This window comes from Strongylocentrotus purpuratus, unplaced genomic scaffold (genome assembly GCF_000002235.5).
Source record: "Strongylocentrotus purpuratus isolate Spur 01 unplaced genomic scaffold, Spur_5.0 spur5_scaffold_20, whole genome shotgun sequence".
Taxonomy (NCBI): Eukaryota; Metazoa; Echinodermata; class Echinoidea; order Camarodonta; family Strongylocentrotidae; genus Strongylocentrotus; species Strongylocentrotus purpuratus.
In genome coordinates, this window is record NW_022145606.1 from 29,028,590 (window position 1) to 29,051,541 (window position 22,952).

At 40.5% G+C, this 22,952-nt stretch overlaps 1 protein-coding gene across 1 annotated transcript; it reads left to right on the top strand.

Moving 5' to 3' along the window:
* The first annotated feature begins 8,071 nt into the window (after window positions 1–8,071).
* LOC105442230 lies at window positions 8,072–8,761 on the top strand. Its single transcript, XM_011674150.1, has one exon. It carries the CDS (start codon window positions 8,072–8,074, stop codon window positions 8,759–8,761), a length of 690 nt encoding a protein of 229 aa, XP_011672452.1.
* Window positions 8,762–22,952: the final 14,191 nt, after the last annotated feature.

Below are 22,952 nucleotides of genomic sequence, written 5' to 3' on the forward strand. Positions count from 1 at the left end.
GCTGACTAAATTTGACCAATCACAGGCCTGGAAAATAGTCGGTGACAAAAGAATTGTCGGTGAACATGATATTAGTCGGTGAAAACCACCGACTAATTGTTTCACGAACCCCCCCCCCCCCCTACCCCTGGTGTCATTCTCATCCTTGTTACTTTAGGGTATTTGGTTAACCTTCGACTATCAGCACTCGAATCTCGGCATCGTCTCGTGAGTACAAGTTCACTGACATCATGTTAATGTATAATACACGTATTAAATGGATTGCACTGATGACTTATATTGTAATTATAATTACAATAAGTGTGTGTTTGTGTGTGTATGACTGTGAGAGAGTGAATATGTGTAAGTAAATTATTTCTCTTTCCCCCTCTTTTATTGAATAATCAATAATTGAAATAATGTACGTAGTTATTTTGAAAAAAAATGACAATCACTGAACCCGGACTTTCTTCTCGCCGAAAATGTAATGATTTATTTTTTCCTTGTTAATGATTGTCTTCTCTGTTTGTGTTATTTTCACATTATACATTGATATTATTTTGTAAACTTTATTACGTTTGTTTACATTACTAAATTGCAAATAAAAGTGTTGAATAAAGTGAACATGACCTTGAACTTGCTTCCCTAGTTCCGATCTGGTGTCGGTCTGTCTGTTGTGTCTGGGGGTATTGAATTGACCCCTGTTCAATCGTTTCTATTGTGATGAAAGCCACGCCCTTGCATTGTTTCGCTCATGCCCTATCCTCTCGTCATCCCTTAACAGCTGAGGCATGGTCAATGAATAATAGAGTAGTGATCTAATTATATAAAACATTCAACTTTCTCTTAAAGGTATATACCAGTTTTGGAAACGCCCCCCTCTCAAAAACATGAAATGGAAGCTCTTATTACCAATCATGTGAAAGAATATGTTTTTACTAGTACGTGATGATATAAATTTTGCCGGGAAACCGCCTACTAATTGTTATATTTGGTAAATGATCATATCTATCCGGGCTGGATAGATATCGCGTAGTCCCATATACATCTTTCTGTGTACAGTGCTTGTAACTTTACCAAATTCCTTATCATTTTGATGATTCCAGAACCTTGCAGTACACACCAATACTTATATGCTACATGATCAACCTTTTCTGATCGATTCCACAACGTTTCTTTCATAATGCAATCGCATGACCAGAACTAGTCTACCTTTAAGCGGGTTGACATGGTTTCGTTTTCCTTTCAACGGAGACAGCTAGAATAATAGCAAGCTTCTGTCGTTCAGTCTTATTTTGTTTTAAGTGTTTATTTTTTTTAATAAATGAAATCATTCTTAATCATTACGAGTATTACGAGGCACAACACAACAGCACAAATCTGTATATATAAGAATTTGTTTCCCTAACCTGTGGACGTCTCTGTCAGTCCAACATTTGTATGTTTTGATCTTGAGAGGACACACAGGGAACTCCAAAACCAACTGTATTAGTAGAAGCCAGACATCCTCAAAATCGAAGCGTCTACCATAATGTATAATCGTTTATTTTATATCTGCTTTTTCTCACTATCTCTTTATTTCCCTTTGTTCACTCTCTCTGTCTCTCTTTGTCTTTTTCTCCACATAAATATACATATAATTTATGTTTATATTTTCTCTCTCTCGCTCTCTCTCTTCCTCTCTCTCTCTCTCTATATACCTGTTTCTCTCTATATACAACAATTATATATACTGTAAATATACATTTGCATATATATACATTTATACATAGAGAGAGGGGGGGGGGAGGTGAAGAGAGAGTTTTACATATATATTATATATATATATATATATATATATATATATGCATATAAGAGAAAGAAAGAGAGAGAGAGAGAGAGAGAGAGGGAGAAAAGATAGGAATATATATATATATATATATATATATATATATATATATGTGTGTGTGTGTGTTTAGGCCTATTAAATATATCTCTCTATAAATGTTTATATATATATTTATATGTATCTGTATCTCTCTAGTAGGGGTCACAGAGCAAGGCGGCGAAAAAAGAGGAAAGGGACTCAACATGAAAATCGTTGCTTTTAAGCCTTTTATTTGCCACAATCCAGGGTAAAGTGCATGAGAAAAAAAGTACCAAGTTACTTGATGATGACCTTGTAATTTTAACCGAGAAATAACATCACACATTTGAGTTTTCAAAGGTTAAAAATATTGCAAACTTCTTACTCGCATTGCTGCGCATCCTAACATAAAGGTTATATTTGTTTCTTGTTGAATTTTGATAAAATTCTTATATAGGATAAAGTGCACGAAGTCCCAAAAATTGTTTAAACTTGGACTGCCGAAAGAATTGCTAAATTCCGATGAATAATTAGCGACTACATCTTCGGGGCTTTCGTTCATTTGTGCCCCGAATATCAATACATCGGACATTATTTTATGAATGGATTTAAAGATTATTAATGATTATATTAATAGTTATAATCATAACACTAATGATGTTCCTAATATCAATATTTATAATCTCGGTTGATTTTCCTTTTTTACATGGTGCAACATTATTATTTAAAAGCGATTTTGACCAGAAACTTCACAGATGAGAACTTTTTAAGAAATTACATGCTAGAATATGACGATTTTAATGCTCTCATCTTGAAAGCGTGACTTGTGTTCATGATCCACATGCCACAGCGCAAATGGTGACGCGCATTATAAGTTATAAAATAACTAATTACACCCAAGATTAGTGTGGGCTAGGCGCATCTTCAGATATGGCAGAGAGTATTCCTATTGGTTGACCTACTTATCATGCTTATCATGGTAGGGTCCATACAAATGGGCGTGTCTAAAGTGGTTAAAAATAAGATAGAGGCGGTCCTTCAAAAGATAACACAGGGATAAAATGATTTTCAGAATACCAACTTACAACAATATTAGCGCTGTGTTATATCTGGGAAATACAACAAAAGATAACACAATACTTACAACAATGTTCAGAATACCACCCCGGGAGTGACCTATGCCAATTACGATATTCGCAATCAATATCACGTGACAACATGTGGACCAATCACAACCTTGATTTGTAAAAGCGATCTAAAACCACCTCACTATTTCCATGCAATACAAAATCGAGCTTGAACTTATATTTCATCACATATAAAGCTTTGCCACGAGCTTAATTACAATTTTTTTTTGTTTGGTAATAATCCATGAAACTTTTACGATTACAGGAAGAAATACAAATCTCACTATTGAGTGTGAACACATAATTCAATATTTGAGAAAGGAAACTACAAAAAACATACCCCAAAAAGCTGCCGTATTGTGGGAAATGAATTTCATATTATATGGTGAAAATATGATATTTTGGGGGGAAGAAATGAATTTTGTTTAAAAATTCTTATGTTACAGTTATAAAGTGAAAATATTTTTTTTTAAATAAGTAAAAGTACTAGATAGTATGGATCAATCAATATTTATGTATTCATTTAACATTTACATTTTGAAATTTTACTTAATAGTGCCTATTAAATAAGTGATAAATTGTAACTTCTTTGATTTAAAGAAAATATCAGAATGTATTAATGACAATTACAAAGTACTACATTATATATACTACATGCACAAGGTGAATACTGTCTTTAAAACAAATAACAACCAACTATCCTGCTAACCCAGATAGAGTCCAAACAAATAATGGATTAATATATCATTTGAAAATGAGAGCTATATGGATTCGAGTGTAAATTTAAACTGAAAAAGGCTTAAAGAGAAGGTTGAGTTCGGGGGAGAGGTGAAATATAATTTGTGAGCGTTATCATTGTTATCATAATGAGTGTGGAAGAACATCAGATAATTTTTCCCCCTGAAAAACATGGCTCGCAAATGCCTTGATATTCTAAACACGACAAGTAACAGCTTAGAAATGAGGACCGATCTTTATGCCATATGTTTGTGTAGTCCCATATACACCTTTCTGTGTACAGTGCTTGTTACATTACCAAGACTGGGCCACATTTCTTATCATTTTGATGACCCCAGAACCTTACAGTACGCACCAATACTTAAATGCCACATGATCAACCTTTCCTGATCGATTCCAAGCCATTTCTTGCACAATGCAATCGCATCACCAGAACTCAACTTTATCTTTAAATTCAAGAACAAATGATAATGATAATGATACGGATACATTCGAGAGATAAAAAAGGAATACAAAATAATAAAGACAAAGCAAACTCTTTGATACGAATTTGATGTTTGTATATACTTTCGGCATATTCGTTAGTCCAGTCTGGTTCAATCAGTGTATTATTTGCCTGAATATTCCTCTGGACGGGAAATCACCCACGGTCTTTTATAAGACGATCTGACAGATGGCGTAGAGCTCATAATGACAGGGAATAACACGCCATTTGTATTGTCCAGTCAGTGAAACACAAGTTTCATTTCCGTAGATGCGTGGCTGACCGCTTTCCCAATCTGAAAGGGAGACATAATTTATTATATTATTATGCGTTCTTCTCCCATGCAGGACAACGATGGTAATAATGATGCAGCTAATAATGTTAATACATGTAATACTATACATGCATTTATAAAGCGCAGTTATTCGTAACAATTTGACAGAGATACGAGAACGTGGATTTGCAATGCAATGTAATGCAAGTTTCATGAAAAATAGTTCTGCAGTTAATTCATAGGTAAAGACACTACATTTTAGATAAATCTTTGAATAAATGATAAATAAATAATAATGGGTTCTTGTATAGCACTCATGTCAGTCAGATTTGTCCCTCCTGGCGCTCTCGATTATTATCCTTGCTTTAGCACGGCTGTCATACAGCGCTCTAGCATTTCAAGGAATGGATTCCTACCATTTACTTCACCTGGGTGGAGTGTAGCAAATGTAGATCAATGTTTTGCCAAAGGAAATTTTTGCGGCGGCGGAACTCGTAGAGGGTTATGTTATAGTTTGATCTTAATTCGGGGTATCTTCTTTTATCTTATTTGTTTACAGACCGTGATCATTGTTGAAGTCTACTGATTGACTGATACAAATAGCCAAATCTTATATATGACCACGGTGACTATCAACCATGCCTTGTGTCGACTGCCCCATCCCTGGGTGTGACTACAATACCCCGGACCTTGAGACTACTATCGTAGCTGCCTTAATCACTGCCCATAGCGCTTTCCACACCGCTGGACCTGCCGCCAAGGTGGAGAAGGTTAAACGTCCTACAGTTGCTGCGGCTGGCTCAAGTGAAGAATGGGCGTACTTCATGTCTCGATGGACTGATTATGTCGCGGCCACAAAGGTCACCGGCAGGGACAAGGTTATCCAGCTGCTCGAATGCTGCGACGAACCCCTACGTAGAGACTTCAGAAGGTCAGCTGGTTGTAGTCTGACTGGCAAACCCGTTGGCGATGTTCTGGCGGCCATCAAAAAGCTGGCAGTCCGTGAGGAAAACTCTATGGTGGCCCGTGTAGCCTCCTCGCTCCTGGACTTCAACTCCTCAGTGGACGCGGCTATCAGCACTTACAGGAAAGCCAATGTGACAACTATTAAGGAGAAACAGGACCTTTGTGGTTACTGCGGCAGGAGAGGACACGGGAAAAGTGCCCCGGCCAGCACCCAAAAAACTCGGTGCCCAGTATATGGCCATAGATGCACACATTGTGATAGGCCCAATCACATGGAGAGCGTGTGCCGCAGCAAGGACAAACCTAAACGTTCGTCACCCGGTGCCCCAGGTGATAATGATGATGCCATCTTTGATGCCCATTGCTCCTGCCACACTTGACTACCTCACTAATACGTGGCTCAAGAATTTGTCATTGCCCCAGCCATTCATTTTCGTGACCATCAGGATCGTGCCCGATGACTGCACTGCCTTTGGTTTCAACCTATCTACCCCTATAGTGTCTTCCTCGGTTTCTGCTATAATTGCAGACACAGGGTGCCAGAGCTGCCTTGCTGGTATCAATTCATTCGCCACCTTGGGTTTCGTCAATCGGATCTCCTACCGGTCGAAATGAAGATGCACACCACTACAAAACTCTTCCTCAGAAAGGAGCCATGCATCGCCCTATAGGGATCTTCCCTCATACCTTCCCTACGTTGGGTACGACTCAGTCCGCACACCAGGTAGGGACACAAGCAGGCCTCCAAGATGGCTCCGGGAAACTTGTGACTGCACCAGGCGTCAACGGCCTCCCCCACCTCCGACACAGTTGCCATTTCCTGCCACTGATGACAACCGTATGAAGTTACAACAGCACCTCCTCAAGTACTACCAATCGAGCACATTCAATATTTGTAAACATCAAGTCTTGACCCTCATGGCCAACCCTTCCTTGAAAGTGATGGTCGACCCCGATGCTGAGCCAGTTGCGCATCACACACCAGTACCCGTTCCACTCAACTGACGGGATGCCGTGAAAGCAGGATTGGATCATGACGTGCAGTTGGGAGTGCTGGAACCGGTCCCCATTGGCGAGCCTGTTACCTGGTGTCATCGGATGGTAATTTGCGCAAAGGAAATTGGCACACCGAGACGAACTGTCGATTTCCAGGCGCTCAACGCCCACGCTACATGCGAGACACACCACACACCATTGCCATTACCAGGCTCGTTTGGTCCACACCAGAAGAAGAAAACTGTCTTTGATGCATGGAATGGTTACCATAGCGTGCCACTATGCAGAGAGGACCGTCACCTGACCATCTTCATTACCCCCCTGGGGCAGAAACCGCTACAAGACGGCCCCTCAAGGATACATTGCCTCCGGCGATGGTTACACAAGACGTTAATTACGATGAGATCGTGTCGGACATTCACAACAAAACCAAATGTGTGGATGATGCTCTGCTGTGGGCGGACACATTGGCGGATAGCTACTTCCAAGCTATCGAGTGGCTGGATGTCTGCGGTTGGAATGGCGTTACCCTCAACCCTGACAAGTTCGTGCTGGGCGCAGATGTTGTTGAGTTTGCTGGATTTGAGATTAAACCCGACAGTGTCCGCTCATGCAAGAAATACTTACAGGTCATCCTGAACTTCCCTACACCGAAGAACGTCACCGACGTGCGCTCTTGGTTTGGGCTTGTCAATCAAGTGTCCTATGCCTTCAGTATTACTGCAAAGATGCTGCCGTTCCGCCAGCTCCTGAAGCCCACCACAGCCTTCACGAGGGACGAGGCCCTCAAGAGTGCCTTTGATAAATCCAAAGCCATTATCGCAAATGAAATCGAGGAAGGTGTGATGATCTTTGACCCGAGCAAGCCCACTTGCCTGGCTACAGATTGGTCAAAGCATGGCATTGGTTCTGGCTTCTCCGGAAACACTGCACCTGCAATTCCTCGGAACCATTTTGTTGTCCCTCTGGATGGCAAATCACGCTTGTAGGCAGCAGGTTCACGCACGCCGCTGAATCACGCTGTGCTCCGATCGAAGGTGAGGCCCTCGCCGTGGCTGATGCCCTAGACAAGGCCAGATACTTCGTACTTGGATATGAGGACCCCATCCTTGCTGTCGACCACAAGCCCCTTCTGAAGATCCTCACTGACCGCTCCCTAGCAGACATCCCCAACCCTCGTTTGAGGAACTTGAAAGAGAAAACCCTGCGATACAGGTTCCGGATCGTCCATGTCCCAGGTGTCCGACACCGTGCAACGGACTGCCTCTCACGTCACCCGACTGGTGTACCTCTGAAGTTACACCGGCCTGCCGATGTCGCGACCATTGGTCCTTCTCCATCAACTTGACAGAACCCCTGACACTCATGGCTGGCTTTCGCGCTGACACGGATGCTGACGCAATTGAAGCAGGAACTCTCTCGTCTTCTGTGTCCTCCCTGAACTCCCTTCACCTCAAATCTGTCACGTTGGACAGGGTGCGTACTGCCACAGCCAGCGACGAGGACATGCATTCCCTCATTGGCTTAGTTGAGTCCGGCCTACCAGCCTTCCGGCATGAACTCCCGGGTCCCCTTAATGACTACTTCCAGTTTCTGGACGATCTTTATACAGTTGATGGATTTATCCCCGCATCGTTATCCCCCACCAAGGGGTCACCTCCATGACCGCCAAGGCAGAGGCATCTGTCTTCTGGCCCGGTATCACCACTGCCATCTCCAACCTTCGTGCTAGATGCGACCATTACAATCAGATTGCGCCGTCCAACCCTAGTTCGCCGCCAACTCCGCTGACTTCCCCGGTCTACCCATTCCAATGTATCTGTGCTAACTTCTTCCATTACAAAGGCTGCAATTACTTGGTTGTCGTCGACCGATACTCCAACTGGCCAATAGTTGAGAAGTCTACCCACGGCGCAGATGGCCTCACCGCTTGTCTGCGACGCATCTTTATCACGTTCGGCATCCCTGACGAGCTGGCCTCAGATGGTGGCCCCGAATTTACAGCAGCAGCCACACGTCGATTCCTCCAGGACTGGGGTATCCATCATCGCCTTTCTTCCGTGGTATACCCCCATAGCAACTGCCCCGCTGAAGTGGGTGTAAACACCATCAGGCGCCTTCTCCTGGACAACAACAGTCCTACCGGTGCCCTTGACGCTGACGCATTCCAACGTGCGATGATTCAGTACAGGAACACGCCTGACAGGGACATCAAGCTCTCGCCCGCCATGTGCGTATTCGGCCATCCTATTCGGGACTTCATTCCGGTGGCGCCCGGCAAATACGAGCCTCATCGCATTTGGCGTGAGACCTCGGGAAGATGCACTGCGCAATCACCACATGAGAAGTGATGAACGCTGGTCAGAGTAAACCAAGCTACTTCCGCCCCTTACAGTTGGTGACCATGCCGCATACAGAACCAGATGTGACCCCACCCCCTTAAATGGGACAAGACTGGGGTCGTTGTCGTGGTTCACCAGTTCGACCAATACGTGATCCGCGTCGAGGGCTCCGGGAGAGTTACACTACGGAACAGGAAGTTCCTGAGACAGTATGTTTCAGTGTACACGCGCCCCCTCTTTTGGTGATGGACGGTGACTTTGGCAGAACTCGTCCGAGTACTCGACAGCCAGTCCTGCGGCCAGACCTAGGGGCCCTGCCGCTTTCTACTGTACAGCCTGGGGATCCCGCTTCAGGACCTTTGACAGCCCTACCCCTGGTGCCACCATTGACATGCCCTGACACCCCTGCCACCAGCCAGCCGGGACCTGTCATGCCCCCTGTTCGGAAAGCTCCAACTACCCCTGCCGCTTCTTCTGGAACGTCCCATGGCCTGCCCCGTCGTCTTCTTCACCCATCTGTGGTTGTTCTTGTCCATTGGTCTGTCGACACGCAGTTGCCGTCGCTCACACCCATCAAACGGGCCAGCTCCTCCTAGGCGATCTACCCGTCGCCCAGCCAAACCTGTCTGGCACTCAGACTATGATATGTGACATTGGCACTCGAACAGTTTGCCTTATGTCTTTAATTCTTTAACTGATATTTGGCTATTGCATTTCTTGTTTTGCCAGTTTTTGATGACATTCCGTCATGTGTTAGGTTTCGTTTTAGCCTGGTCCGCGTTCACGTTTATTGTTGTTATTTTAAGTCTTTTTCGCACTGTTAGCCTTTCGTTTCTTTTTGCACCAAAGACTTGGGGGGAGATAGAGGATTATGTTATATTTTGATCTTAACTAAGAGTATCTTCTTTTATGAAAATTCCAGTTCAAAATAGAACTTTAACAATAATCAAGTACAGTGGTGTGAATCCTAAGACCAATGTGTACGTTGCATCAGCAAACAAATATTACGATGTTGCTAACTATTGATGTTGCAGAAATTACAACCAATGTAATTTCAAAGGTTGGAAATACATTCGATTGGCGTAATTGCGTTTAGCAAAACTGTGCTTAATTATCGAGATTAAACTTACTGGTTGAATTAATCTGCACAGCTGCTCCCTTTCCATCAACGTCGCACATGAACAGCCCTTCGGCTTCCATGTAATTACAGTTAATCCATGCAGAATTTCCCTTGAGTATTAAGGCGACCCCGGACGTCACTTCTTCGGTATCTGCAAATAGGAGGGATGGTGTCCTGTCTCCTGCAGCCGTGGTTATTGGTCCAAGGGTTGGGCAGAAATCGTGACCGTTCTGACAATTTAGCCAACTTGTACCAACGCCGCGGCGGCCGTAGCATTTCGAGGACGTGCATTCCCATTCCGTCTCTGAAAAACCAATGAACATTGAAAACATTGTGACGGAATTGATTTCAAGACAGATATATCTCTGAGGATAGTCACTTATCGTCAGATCTTCTATTGTGGTCAATTCTGTTAATATAATATTTGTCTAAATGGTCACCTATTTTTGAGGGCTTTAAGAAGATAAATGTGCATCAGAATCTGTTTAGGAAGTCCACATGTCTACAAGGGCTATATTTTTGTTTATCTAGGTATGGAATCACTTTAGACAGAAAGTAAAAAGGCATTTAGATGTTCTAATTTTTATCTATTTTGCACCATGGAGCGTGAGTAGCCTGCGACAATCCTCAATACAAAATCAAGTTATCCGGTTGAGGAGAAAAGTCTAATAATTTAGGTGGCGAAAGTACGTGTTCATGGGTCTCAAAGGCTTTGATTTAATGACATTACACCACTACACATTATCGCAACTATTTTCGAAAATAATCAACTCAAGCGCAATTTCAATATCTTATATTGTACATTCTTTGTCTGTCATGTTTTGATTACGTAATACATCATTGTCATGTTTGCAATTTCAATAGGTGGCGCACAAGGCAATTGGAAACGCTTTGGTTGGTTTTTCGAAATTAGTTGCTATCGTACATGTTAAAATATTCTTTCTACAAAGGCGTCACTTCGACTCATCATTGAACTGAGTGAAACAGTGATAGTGACAGACTTGGCTATTAAATTATTATTAAACTACGCTTTTACTAGAATTCTTGACTTGTAGGCTATGCACAGTTATCTTTGAGGTAATATCAAAGAAAATTCACACATGACATACCTACAGATACGAGGGTGATGTTGAAAGAACAGTCTGTGTTTAAAAGGCCGCTGTTGTCAGTCACAGTATAGATGACGCTAATGGGGCTATTCACGGAGACATTAACTCCAGGTTCATAGTTGGCGACGATGCAGGCAATTCCAGACGCATCACTGGCTGTTGGTGGTGTCCAAGTGATTGGTGTGGTGATTTTGAGAACCGAGAATGTCTGGTTAGAAGAGCAGGATTGTACCTCCGGAGGGGTGGTATCGACTGTGATATCAAGACATAATAAGAATGCATTATGGTCTGTTATCCAGTCAAACCATCATGGGCTCAGAAAATCGGACTCAAAAGTGAATGAGCATTTCATATTGACCTTCTATGGAACGGTTGAGTTGACGAATCATGAATTTCATTTGTTTTGCTTGTATTGACCCGAACATCTCTCCACCTTTCTCAAATTAAAGTGTTAAAAGAGCGTGCTCATTAATACCAAGTATCCCTTTACATGATACAGTGAATACAGTAAGTAAAAATATCAAATTGCAAAACAGTTCTTAATACCGGTATTGACGTTGACGTTGAAGGTACAAAAAGATGCTTGGTTTCCGCTCTCATCAGCAAAGATGTACTCAACGAGAGTTGACCCAACTGGGAAATCATCCCCTGATTTATAGTTCTGATGGGAGACCAGGACGACAGTTCCTTCTCTATCGACAGCCGATGGTGAGATGAACTCTACCGACTTATTCGGAGTACCAAGCTCGACGGTTACTGTGATATCCTTCACACAGGTAACAACAATTCCCGGGGTCGTTGCAGGCGGATTTGAGTCAACTTCTTTAAAGATTGATAGATAACATTGGTGAAATTAAAAAAGTAAACAGGAACGTTGGAGAAAAAAAATATTGATATACATTTCCAAACATTTCACCTTGCAGCCTCATACCGACGACCACCCGCGTCAGTTCAGTTACGAGACTATAATGCCGGTAACGATTTGTATCTTCCTAGATTCGAGTATAGCATTAGGAGATTGGTCAATTTGCATTTTTAAAGTTCTTATCTAATCCGAAGCTCATTTCATTCAAAAACCCAATCGTAGCCAAAAGAAAAGTTGAGGAAAAGTAAACTACTTGTCTCTAATGGTATACTGCATCGTGCTGGATGGTTTCATTATACCCTAAAGATATGAAATGCAGTTTTTATCTTTGTTCTTACGTTCATGACATTGTTTTCCTTGAAATCCGATAGGGCAGTGACATCTATATCCGGTCATAGTCTCCTCACACCAGCCGTTTTCACATGGATTCATGTCGCAGTCTGCAAACATAATGTAATAAGCATGTAATTAATGAAATACAAAACTGCACCCCTGTTTTAGAACTACTCTGGGTTTCTTGAATAAGACAAAAAATAGTTATATTAGTTACTAATTTATTCCTAGAATACCTAGATACAATCGTTATTTTTCTTAAGGACAATATCCGAACTGAAAAATGAAATGGATGAATTATATATCAACGGAAAGCTTATGAGCCAAAGATTACAATAATATCAATTATATGCCATTTCAGTGTCTGTCAGCCCTCTGAAAACACAAAACCTAAAGTATTGAAAATCGGAAGTTGTGGACCTGAAAACTTGCCATCGACTTGATGACATCGTCTTATGTGGGGTGCTCAATGATTGTGCATTAATCAAGCAACGGCTCATCACCTCAACTTTATAGGCGAACCGGTCGAGTCCACATGTTATGTCGTCACTGTAATTTCGGCAAATTTGACCCCTGGTGAGTGACCCCCGTAATTTGGAGGGGCGCGGAAATGAGGTTTTAATTTTCTTTTGTGCAATAATAAAAGGATAAATACTTGTTATTCCTTTATATTTAAATTCTACATTAATTCAGTTAATAAGTTGTATTTTCATCGGATAGGGTCTTTAAAGTCCAAACAATAGTAGAAAAGCTCCCCAAAGGATTTTAAGAGAAAACAAGAGGGGAAAACAATCACCCGGGAATCTGCAGACTCGATGTCCAGGAGGAACATCACGTTTACTCTTCCTTTTGAGGCAACTGCCTTCTTCGAATGAATTAGGGATAAGCTTTGGGATGGTTTGCACCATACTGCCATTAGGATGTCCTTTCTTCTGACACTCAAAGAACATTGGTAAGGTGTAATTCAGGCCGAATCCGTCCGTACAACAAGTCTTTGTCTCATTCATGCTTGCATCCGATGACACGAGTAGGGCTGTGGGGAAGATTATACAAGGAGAGTAGTTACCATGGTTGCATAGTTTCTTTTCCTTCTTTAAGACTATCCTAGATATTACCCCTGCGATGATCTAATGCGTATAGATTCGGTATCGTTTCTCCGTTAGGTCACAATCTTTCGTGTATTCTCTTCCAATCACTTTTCTCATGAGATTTTGCATACTACATGTATTTCATCTACAAATATGACGAAGATCTGATGTTCGAGACCAACCCCCACATGGCACGAAGCATCGATTTGTACACCTTATATTGAGAGATTTTAGGAAGATATGATATTCCGGAACAGGCATGAAACTGATAATTTAGAGTATAATTTGCTCTTAGTGTATTTTCCATTTTGGGGGCTTTTATATGTTTGTATGAAATATTTTATTGTATTCTTTGACTTTGCATGTTTTTTGATGAAAGTGGTGAATAAAATTCAATTCAATTCATTAATCAACCAAATAATTTTCATAATAAAAGGCAATTTTTTATAAAAACAGAGCAACTAAGAAACTCTTTTAAAGAGATAGGGGGATAGATAATAATAATGAAAATGGGGAAATGGACATTTTTTAAGAGGATCTTTACAACACCATCCCAATTTGCAGTAACACACTTGTGACGTTAGACAGACATGATAATTAAGTGGAAGAGGAGTTGTACAGAAAGTTAAGGGGAGGAAATAAGGGAGGGGGATGGGAAAGGAGAATTTGGAAAGAAAGGATAATAAATATAATGTTTGCGTGGATTATAAGCAGGTGAACGTGCTTTGCTTTTTTGACGAAAACGATGAGGTCTCGAAGGCAAAGTATAAACTATAAAGCACAGGAGCTAAGCCTAGGAAAGAGAAAATTAAGTCCAAGCTTTATAAGTATTTAATTTTTGATACCATTTCGCCCTTAAAATGTGTAATTATGCCTGTTAGCATGAAAGTTTCACCTTCTGAAGAAGAATGAAAAAATTCTCTATTTAATGCATACAAACTATATTTACCGATGGACAGGCAGATTACGATGCCATAGGTACATTTCAAAACACACTTCTGTTCCATGCTCTCTGCTAAAAAAGGAAAGATAGTGATGATAAAAATTATTATCGTCACTTTATCAGACAACTTCAGATTTCTGTTAGCTTCATGAATGTATTCTTAATCAGTTTTTGCAATACATGTAACTATTCAAATGGTTCACATCTTTGAAATCCTAGGTTTTAATAAAAAAAGTGAGGTATTCTAGAATCTAACCAGATTTTGACAATGTTATACCTGGATAGTGTATTGTCCAAGGAAGCTTCACCCAATAGTCATATGCATAGGGATTGAGTTAATCATCTTTAAAGGATGATTGTTTTCGTCAATCATTACTCACCGGTTAAGTAGAAAAGACAACAAAAAATCGTAATAAGTTATCGATCTTGTCCTATAGCACTCTGATCAACCGATGTGGTACTCTCCATAAAAGGACAAAGTTAAAAAGGCCAAATAACCATGCGTATCGGATACTATATGCGGAAAAGAACAAAACGTTGGTTAAGGGGATTCTAAGAACTGTTGAGCTCCAATATCCATGATATCCAAGCCAATGGATGATGATATTATTGCAACGGGTGCATAGGTCCTGTTGCGTTGGATGGCGAGCCGGCGAATGATATTGATACTTGGGTAAATAGAGATGAGCTGCTAGTGTAAGAGTCGCAATGGAATCATCTGAATGGTGCGTTAAACGAATAGTCTGTCGCCAAAGTTTGTCGTTAAAACGGCGTTAATACCATATCAACGATACGTTACTATCGTTACATGTTACAATGGGTGTGAAAATGAAAATGGAACTTCATAGAATCCTAGATTCGTGTGGTTTTTCATCAATATAAATACACCGTAGAGCCTAGTGGGCTTTAAACAGTAAAACAGTAAAAACGGTAAAAGAGCATTTTTAGGCAGATGTAGGGCTCCCTAGCTCTATCCCGATGGAGAATTGCTAGCCAGCGGATGATGTTCTCCTCTGGGTGGGTGGGTGGGGGTATATTATTAGAAAATGTTGGAAGTTATCTTTAAAATGTGATTAGGGGTAGATTTGAAGATCAATTTTATGAAGCATTTTGTCATAATATATTGATAGTCTCCTCCTTAGGCTCTTTCCCATCCTGGATGCGCCTTTGTCATGTAGTTGATATTTGTTCATCATGTTGCCACGCTTGACATGAGCTTGAAACTCTTCAAACTCCCCCAATTTACATAGGGTCGCTGTCACATGAATTGAAAAACCGTTTCTGATAAGTTTGCCGAAAGATATTTAAACAGCCCCACTGCAGTTTGACGTTTGTTATGTAAGTTGGACGATTGCAAATGTTTTTTGTTTTTTTTTACTTTCTTGATTGGTGCGACGCTGTTTAAAGACTGTTTAAAGAGAATATTATGTAAACTGTAAATATGGACACCTTGATGCTCAGTGAAAAGAAAAGAGAATATATTAGAGGGAGAGGGGTAGAGTGAGAGAGAGAGAGAGAGAGAGAGAGAGCATGGTAACCATTCCTGTGCCCAGATATCCTTCGACTACTAACCTAATCTTCGTACATAACGGGCAATGTAGGCCTAAACATGGATAGTGACTTCAGTTGATTGCGTTTCATGGCTTCAAGGTTTCTTTTATTTTCCACATAATATAACAAAATTAAATGAATTAATGCAATATATACAAATTTGATAACATAATATTAGACAAAAGATACGACAAATAATTTGACAATTATTCAAATAAATCATTTCAGATTGGCACAGTTGTAAAAAACATAGTTGAGGAGTCTATTAAAAAAGCATGTATTGAGACCCCTTGAGAATAAAAAAAAGGTTACAAGTACTCTGTAATATAAATTGAAAATATATGTATGCTTAGGTAATCCTACACTCACCCCTCTCCCTACGCTACAAACAAAACGGTTGTCTTTAACATTGGTGTATACACATAATTTTTTATAGATATCGGAAATAATAACAAATGATAAACTTTCAAGCAGAAAAGAGAGAGAGAGAAAGAGAGAGAGAGAGAGTAAGACAAATGAAAGTGGGAGATGAAGAATTATAAGAACGGGGATATCTGATCGTGTTGTTTTCACGTTTTTCTCGTTTGTAATTTTGATAACAAGTATAAATAATAAAGTGAATCGTGATGAGTACCGTAAGGAGGAAGCTTATGATGATGTGTTTTTTTTGTACTTGAACTTTGAGCAATTTTATGTTGATTGTAACACTACCAACCGGGGTAATTTCTATGAGGGAAAGGATGAGAGCACTGGCGTACCTATGGGGGGGGCAGGGGGGGCAGAGTGCCCCCCTGACGGGCTCCAGGGGAAAAAAAGAAAAAGGGGAAAGAAAAGAAAAGAAAGGGAAAGGAAAGAAAAAAGGAAAGAAAGAGAAAAAAGGAAAAAAAGGAAAGAAAAAAGGAAGAAGAAGAGAAAAGGAAGAAAAAGGGAAAAGAAAAGGAAAGGAATTTCAGGGGGACGAGGAAGTGAAAACATTTAATACAAAATAGGCTAGCAAGCAGTTCGCGCCAGCGAAGAGTTTCAAATTTGTTATATCACTTATATTTTCCTTTTTTCATTTGTTTTAATTTTTTTAGGGCCGTATGCGGAATATTTTTCTGATGGGGGAAGGGGGAAAGATGCGTTAAAAGTTTTCGAAGAATCTCAAAAGCAAAAGGAGTGAAGGGAGTTCGAGCGACCGAACTGGTCATGAGGGTACTTTGCATTTTCAAAAGTAGAATTGAAGGATTTGGTATAGGTCTACACTACATTTTCAGGAAAAAAAATAAAGAACATGGCCGTAAGCACCAGGGGGGGGGGGGCAGTTGACCCCAGATATTTTGAAATCGTACAGTTTTTTTCCTGAAAATGTAGTGTAGGCCTATACCAAATCCTTCAATTCTACTTTTGAAAATGCAAAAGTACCCTCATGACCAGTTCGGTCGCTCGAACTCCCTTCACTCCTTTTGCGTTTGAGATTCTTTGAAAACTTTTAACGCATCTTTCCCCCTTCCCCCATCAGAAAAATATTCCGCATACGGCCCTGAAAAATTAAAACAAATGAAAATAGGAAAATATAAGTGATATAACAAATTTGAAACTCTTCGCTGGCGCGAACTGCTTGCTAGCCTATTTTGTATTAAATGTTTTCACTTCCTCGTCCCCCTGAAAAAAGAAAAGGATTAGTATTGCCTAGAATACAATTGTGCCTGCCCCGACGGCCCCGACCTGCAACCATTGCAACAATAACACACAATATATGTACCAAATGTTACTAAAAGAGACTAATTCATTTTTCTCGTTCGCTACACTCGCTCGCGAATAAAATGAATAGACATTGCTTTGGAAACAATTGTGCCCACCCTTGACCTGCAACAATATCATTAAAAATGGAAGAGTTTTTTTGCCCTCTCGCCAAAAAGGAATTGAATCGCGTTAAACGCGATTGCGTCCATCCTGACCTGCACCAATAAAAACAAGTTTATTTATTAATTCCCATTAAAAGAGAATTTATTTTTTTTGCTTGCTCGCTATGCTCGCTCGCCAAAATGGAATTGACACCGCTAACGTGCCCGCCCAAACCTGCAACAACCAGTTAATAATTATGAACGAAACGTTATTCAAAGAAGTTTTGGTGTGCTCGTGCTCGCCAAAACGGAATTAACATCACCTTAGACATGATTGTGTAAGCCCTGCCCTGCAACAAAAAAATCTGAAATTTATGAACCAATTATCATTACAAAAATTTTGCTCGCTCGCTACGCTCGCTCGCCAAAATAGAAATAACACCGCTTCTAATAATCACGTCCCTGACATGGAACAATTAAACCAAGTTTATATACCATATTTTCCCTATAAAGAGAAGTGATTTTTTTTTGCTCGCTCGCCAAAATAGAATTAACACCGCTTTTAATAATCACGTCCCTGACATGGAACAATGAACCCAAGTTTTATGTACCATATTTTCCCTATAAAAGAAAAGTGATTTTTTTTTCTCGCTCGCTACGCTCGCTAGCTCGTGGAATTATGTGCCCACCACTAACCTGCTACAATATCATTAAAAAGAGAAATGTAGGGGGTTGCCTGCCCGCCAAAATGGGATTGACATTGCCTTAAACACGATTGTGCCCGCCCCCTACCTGCAACAATGAAACAAATTTTATATAGCAATTCATTGAGAGAAAGATGTATTTTCGCTCGCTAGCTAAAATGGGTATAAAATCACCCTAAACACAATATTGTTCCCGCGCCCTGCATGGGACAATTGAACCAAGTTTAAGTGGCAATTATTAAAAAAGAAATGATTTTTTTTCTTGCTCGCTACACTAGTTTGCAAAAAAATGAAATTAACGTCGCTAACAAGTGAATGTTCTCACCCCCAACTTGCAACAATACCAGTTTATATACCAAACGTTACTTAAAGATTTTTTTTTGCTCGCTCGCTCGCTCGCTCGCCAGAAGTGAAAATTAGCACCGCCTTTTTTGTTTGTTTCGGTCGCTTGCCCCCCCCCCTGACGGAGTACCCCAGGTACGCCACTGGATGAGAGTGATGTTTGCATTGTCGCTACGGGTGACGGGGGAAAGATAGGTCGAGTGTCCCGCGGATCGTGCTATATTAATGACCCCTTTACAATTATATCCATCTAATGGCTGTATAGTTTTAACAAATCAGAACGAAGGAAACTATACGACTATACAACTATGCGACTATACGGCGCTACGCCTCCATTGAAGTACTCGTGAACGCATGCATAGTTTCCAGCGTGCGGTTGAAGTGCCATAATTCTGTACAAGTATACGAATATACAGCCATCGAATTGATGTATAGTTTCAACCAATCAGAACGTACTCCCCTAATTAGTCTAGTTGTGCTCCCCTCCCCCATGTTCAAAGGGTCTAACTATCAGGGCCGTAGCCAGAGTTCGATGTTTTTTTTTTGTTTTTTTTGGGGGGGGGGGGCACATAGGCTACATGTAATTGATCCTGGGGAGGGGTCTAAAAAAGTTCAACCGATCGTGGATTTATATTTTTGCATTAATTTATTATTATTATTATTATTATTTTTTTTTTTTTTTTTGGGGGGGGGGGGGGGGGTGAACGTGCCCCCGTATGCCCCCCCCCCCTCGTGGCTACGGGCCTGCTGCCTATGCCAGTGCTTTCTTTGAAGTGAACATAATGCGAATGACAAAATCTTGTCAGAAGCCAGCGAGAATGGAACCGTGTATAAAATGGTATGAAAAAGATATGGGGAGAATGAAAACAAAATAACAGGAAAAGTTATGTATTGATATTTCATGCTGTATTGTCAGTGTAAGGAATATGAAGTGGAAGTCCAAAGATTCCTTTTTCAATAGAGAAACTAAAACTAATACTTATGGGTATCGAGTGCCAAATGAATATTAATGTCTTCCCTTACAAACATGTATCATGGTAACCATTGTACTTTTGTCCAAATTACCAGCCACCATGCTACCAAAACAATGAAATACCCTGGGTCATTAAACAATGTATTTCATTGTTTTGGTACAATGATAGCCATGGTGGATGGAAATTTGGACAAAAGTACCATGGTTACCATGGTAAATTTTTGTAAGGGTTTCCAAAGGATTTAGTCTAGACTCTTCGCGAGCGGTGTAAATAACAAATACGCTGCCGGGGTCGAATCCGGGACCTTTGTATTAATACCAGTTCAGTGGGTCAACCTACTCGATTACAAGTCCAATTTGTATAGAGCAAGTCACCTTTGAATGTTTGTTTCCATTGTTTTTGTATATATACTTCGTTTCTACAGTGACCCAATGCCCAATGCGTGTCAATGTACTATCGTGAAGTTTAAAGGGCCTTGGTTAAGGCCGGCTCACACATGACGAATAGGGGGATACCACAAGCTACGTTAAGCTGCGAATTGCAATATTGAATTTCCCGCCAATCATCGTGTGTTGCCTTCAATTGTCGCTGACGAGGCGACTGAAGACGGCCGAAACTATTTCGCGTCCGTCGGCAAATTTTCAGCATGTTGACAATATTTTTGTGACCGTTGTGATTCCGTTGTGAGCCGGCCTAATAACATTGTTAAGAAAATGGTGCTAATTATTAGGTAGTGACGTCAATGCTAGATGTACAATCAAAGATAATCTGAAAGTTTGAGTTTAATTTATTCCCTACGTAGTGAATTCATGGGCCCCCAAAAGCATTTTTGGGGGTATTTTTTTAAACAATAGAATAACATGCACCCAACGCATCACCAGTTGGTGTTGTGCATTTTATATGGGACATGGCTGTCGACATGCACATCGGGATTTTGTGAGCAGCAGATGGCAGTATACATGAATCGTATCAGTAGAGTATAAGTAAATGGCGAAGAGGGGGGGGGGGGGGGGGGGGGGGGGGGGGGGGGGGGAGCAGGGGTCACAGACCAAGGCGGAGAAAAAGAGGAAAGGGACTCATAATGAAAACCGTTGCTTCATAAGCCTTTCATTTGCTACAATCCAGGGTAAATTGCATGTGAAAAAACATGGTCAAATTAATATTCCCTTTCGATCAGAGAATCAACCTGTCTTACCACTTTCAAAAATTCCTTTGAGCCTACTTCATTTTTAATTAATAGTTCGACTAACATATTTTATGATTTGTATGCTTGTCTGTTATTTTTTACAGTATCTTGATTCTCTTTTTTTGGCTTTTAACCCTCTTAGAAGATCAAAGATCGACATTAATTGTTATGATTATTAAAAAGAGAAAAAGAAGAAGAAGGTGTTTATTATGGAAAAAATTAGGAGCCAAGATGAAAAAGAAGATGAGGAAGAAATTAAAACGGTGCGAGCAATTTTTGGTGGGCACTCGAAAACTTGAAAAATTGCACCCCCTTGAGCGCCAGGGGTGGAGGGGCTCATCTTAAAAAAAAAGAGGTAAAACTAAAGTGTTTTTAACACGTTTTTTCCCAGGGGTGGGGGGAGGGGCCGGACCCCCCCCCCCCCTGGTGGATCTGCCACTGGGTACAATAAAGTCCCGCTCGAGAATTGTAAACAAAGTATTGACTTTTCACTTTTCTCTAAAAAAGGGCGGGTATTTTTTTCTCTTTCTTTTAATTCCTGTTGAATTTAAAAAGGGGGTTATAAAAGAATGGATTGAAAAGGGTTATTCTATATGTTCTCTCTCTCTCTCTCTCTCTTTTGGACACCGGAAAAAAATAAAAAAGGGGTTATAAAATATCTTTAAAAGACTTGAATATCAAAGATAGATCGAGGGTAGGCCTACATTTAGCAATGTTCCGTCCATAGATTTAGGGGGTATCTCCAAGCCGCAGGAAAAGCCCGCGATCGACTAAAGCATGCGAAAGGGGGGGGGGGGGAGGGGTTCAGAAATGTTGGCAGTCCTCAGATAGAGGGATGCTTTTAAAGGGAGGGAACTAGCATACGCGTACCCTAAATGAGGGGGGGGGGGTTGGAGGAGCTCCATTATTAATCAAATTGAGGCAACCGGCGAATTTCGGGTGTATTAAGTTAAATAATTTTCACTCAATGCCACTATATAGAACGTGATAGTTTATCCAGGGAGGTGAGACTTTAAAGCTTGTAGCTGATACCCAGGACCAAAATCCAATTGAAACCAGTTGAAATCTCCAACTGGTTTCAATTGGTTTCAACTGGTTTCAATTGGTTTCAATTGGTTTCAATTGAAATTGAAAATTTCCAGTTGAAACCAATTGCTGAACTGGAAAATATTGTTATGGGTACTCATTTCCAGTTCAAACCAATAAGAAGTGCAACTGGAACCAGTAAGGTAATTTTTCCAATTACTCAAATTGGTTCCAGTTAGAAGTCATTTCCAGTTACCCAACTGGTTCCAGTTACAAGTTCAACTGGAAACAGTAAGATGATTTTCCTGTTACTCAATTGGTTCTAGTTAGAATTCATTTCCAGTTACCCAACTGGTTCCAGTTAGCATTCATTTCCAATTACCCAACTGGTTCCAGTTAGAATTCATTTCCAGTTACCCAACTGGTTCCAGTTAGCATTCATTTCCAGTTAGAAGTCATTTCCAGTTACCCAACTGGTTCCAGTTAAAAGTCATTTCCAGTTACCCAACTGGTTCCAGTTAGAATTTATTTCCAGTTACCCAACTGGTTCCAGTTAGAATTAATTCCCAGTTACCCAACTGGTTCCAGTTAGCATTCTTTTCCAGTTAGAAGTCATTTCTAGTTACCCAACTGGTTCCAGTTAGAATTCATTTCCAGTTACCCAATTGGTTCCAATTGGAAACATTTCCAGTTACCTAACTGGATCCAATTGAAACCAGTTAATTTGCATATTATATGCTTGTGTGCAGATCAATGTTTTATGTAATTTATTTTGATTTACAATGTACTTATTAATTAATTTTCATTTGCAAGTAATGCATTTGTTTTAGATAAATATAAAGATTAATTAGCAATGATAAGCATGTTCAATAGTAACATATTTTTGTAATTACACAGATTAAAAGTTGATTAGTAAAACACTAACCATGTACAAAATACATCAAATACAAACATATATAATGGCAATGCCATCCTTGGCAACTAGGCGTTGTGGCGTGCGCCTGTAATCCAGCTAACAGTGGAAGTTACAAACTGATTCAGCAGAGGACGCAAGTTCGAAACTGAGTCACGTCTTTCGGATGGTGACGTGTTAAAGGTCGGTCCCCAGACGTAAATAATCATATCTGATTGAT